The 1306-nt window shown below is 39.2% G+C and overlaps 1 protein-coding gene across 1 annotated transcript; it reads right to left on the bottom strand.

Annotated features, from left to right (window-relative positions):
* Nucleotides 1–318: 318 nt before the first annotated feature.
* On the bottom strand, nucleotides 319–712 carry LOC128095883 (mitochondrial import receptor subunit TOM7 homolog). Its single transcript, XM_052714928.1, has one exon. It carries the CDS (start codon nucleotides 634–636, stop codon nucleotides 469–471), a length of 168 nt encoding a protein of 55 aa, XP_052570888.1. The 5' UTR covers nucleotides 637–712; the 3' UTR covers nucleotides 319–468.
* Between the last annotated feature and the right edge of the window lie 594 nt (nucleotides 713–1306).

Raw genomic sequence — 1306 nt, forward strand, 5'->3', positions numbered from 1 at the left:
AGATATAAATGTTCTTATAGTTAGATAGTCTAACATAAGCTGGTAAGTCGTGGGCTCACTTTCACTACTGCTACATGGACCTGTTGTTTTGTTAGTCTTTTTTTTTTATTTTGCATGCACTAACCTGCACACACATTTGTCTAGATATCTTTTTATTACCTTTATATCTAGCATAATTTCTTGTTCACAAAATATTCTGAATTACTCTAGTACTTTACATTTTTAAAAACTTTTTAATAGCTCAACATTTGCCCTTTCATGGAAAATATTCCATATTTCTTTTCATTTCTGCTGTTCCCTAGTCTTTTTTTTTTAACATTGTTAAAAATATTTATTTTGACAGTCTATCTTAAGTCAGTACAGACTCCACTCTGCCACAGATGCGTTGAAACGATGTCTTTCTTATCCAGCCAGAGTACACACCTTCCATGTTGGATTGCTTCCAAATCCAGATGACCAAACAGTCCTTTATCCCCAACGTAGGCTTAAAACTGATGGCTCAGGCATTCCAGGATCTGCACCCCTCATAAATCCCAGGTAAATCACGAGAGGAATAAAGCCCCAACGGATGGCAAACTGGCCGCCCTTGAAGAGCTGCTGCAGCCTCTGTTTGGCTTCTTTGCTCAGCTTCACCATGGCGAAGACGGGCCCGTGGAACCAGGAGACCCCACAACGACAACGGCGTCCAGATTCCTGTTCCCTAGTCTTTTAATCGACATTTCTTCCTAGTCTTAGGTCTGTAATTGTCTCATCTCTATTAACTCAGTTATGTCACAGTGGCTTCTTTCAAAGGTTCATCTTTGCATGTTTCTCAATAAACATGATGCATATTTCTAACATTGCCTCAGTGAACATAATGCATATTCCTAACACAGCTAAGCATGGACCCACACTGTCACAGTTCATGTGTAATCTAAGGATCATACATAGGGATACTCTTTGGTCACCATTCTGTGGATGGTGGTTGCTGTATATTCTACTGAAGTGGTCATGTTGCTCACAATCCAATATTGATACTTTATACTAAAAATTAAACAGCCAAAGTCTTTGTCTCTAATAAATGTAAAACACACACACACACACACACACACACACACACACACACACACACACACATCAATAGTGATAGCTCACAACAACTCATTAGTGACCTGCAATGCCATTATAAAACAGGAGAAAGATCTGAAGGACTAGTTATGAAAGAGTTGAAACAACTGGCATGTGAACACTGGAAAAGCTGCTCAACATTACTAGCTGTTAGGGGAAGGCAAAAGGATGTAGCCCAGTGAATGTTACTACACACTTA

Source organism: Peromyscus californicus, unplaced genomic scaffold (genome assembly GCF_007827085.1).
Source record: "Peromyscus californicus insignis strain IS unplaced genomic scaffold, ASM782708v3 Scaffold_11__1_contigs__length_118956290, whole genome shotgun sequence".
NCBI classification, from domain to species: domain Eukaryota; kingdom Metazoa; phylum Chordata; class Mammalia; order Rodentia; family Cricetidae; genus Peromyscus; species Peromyscus californicus.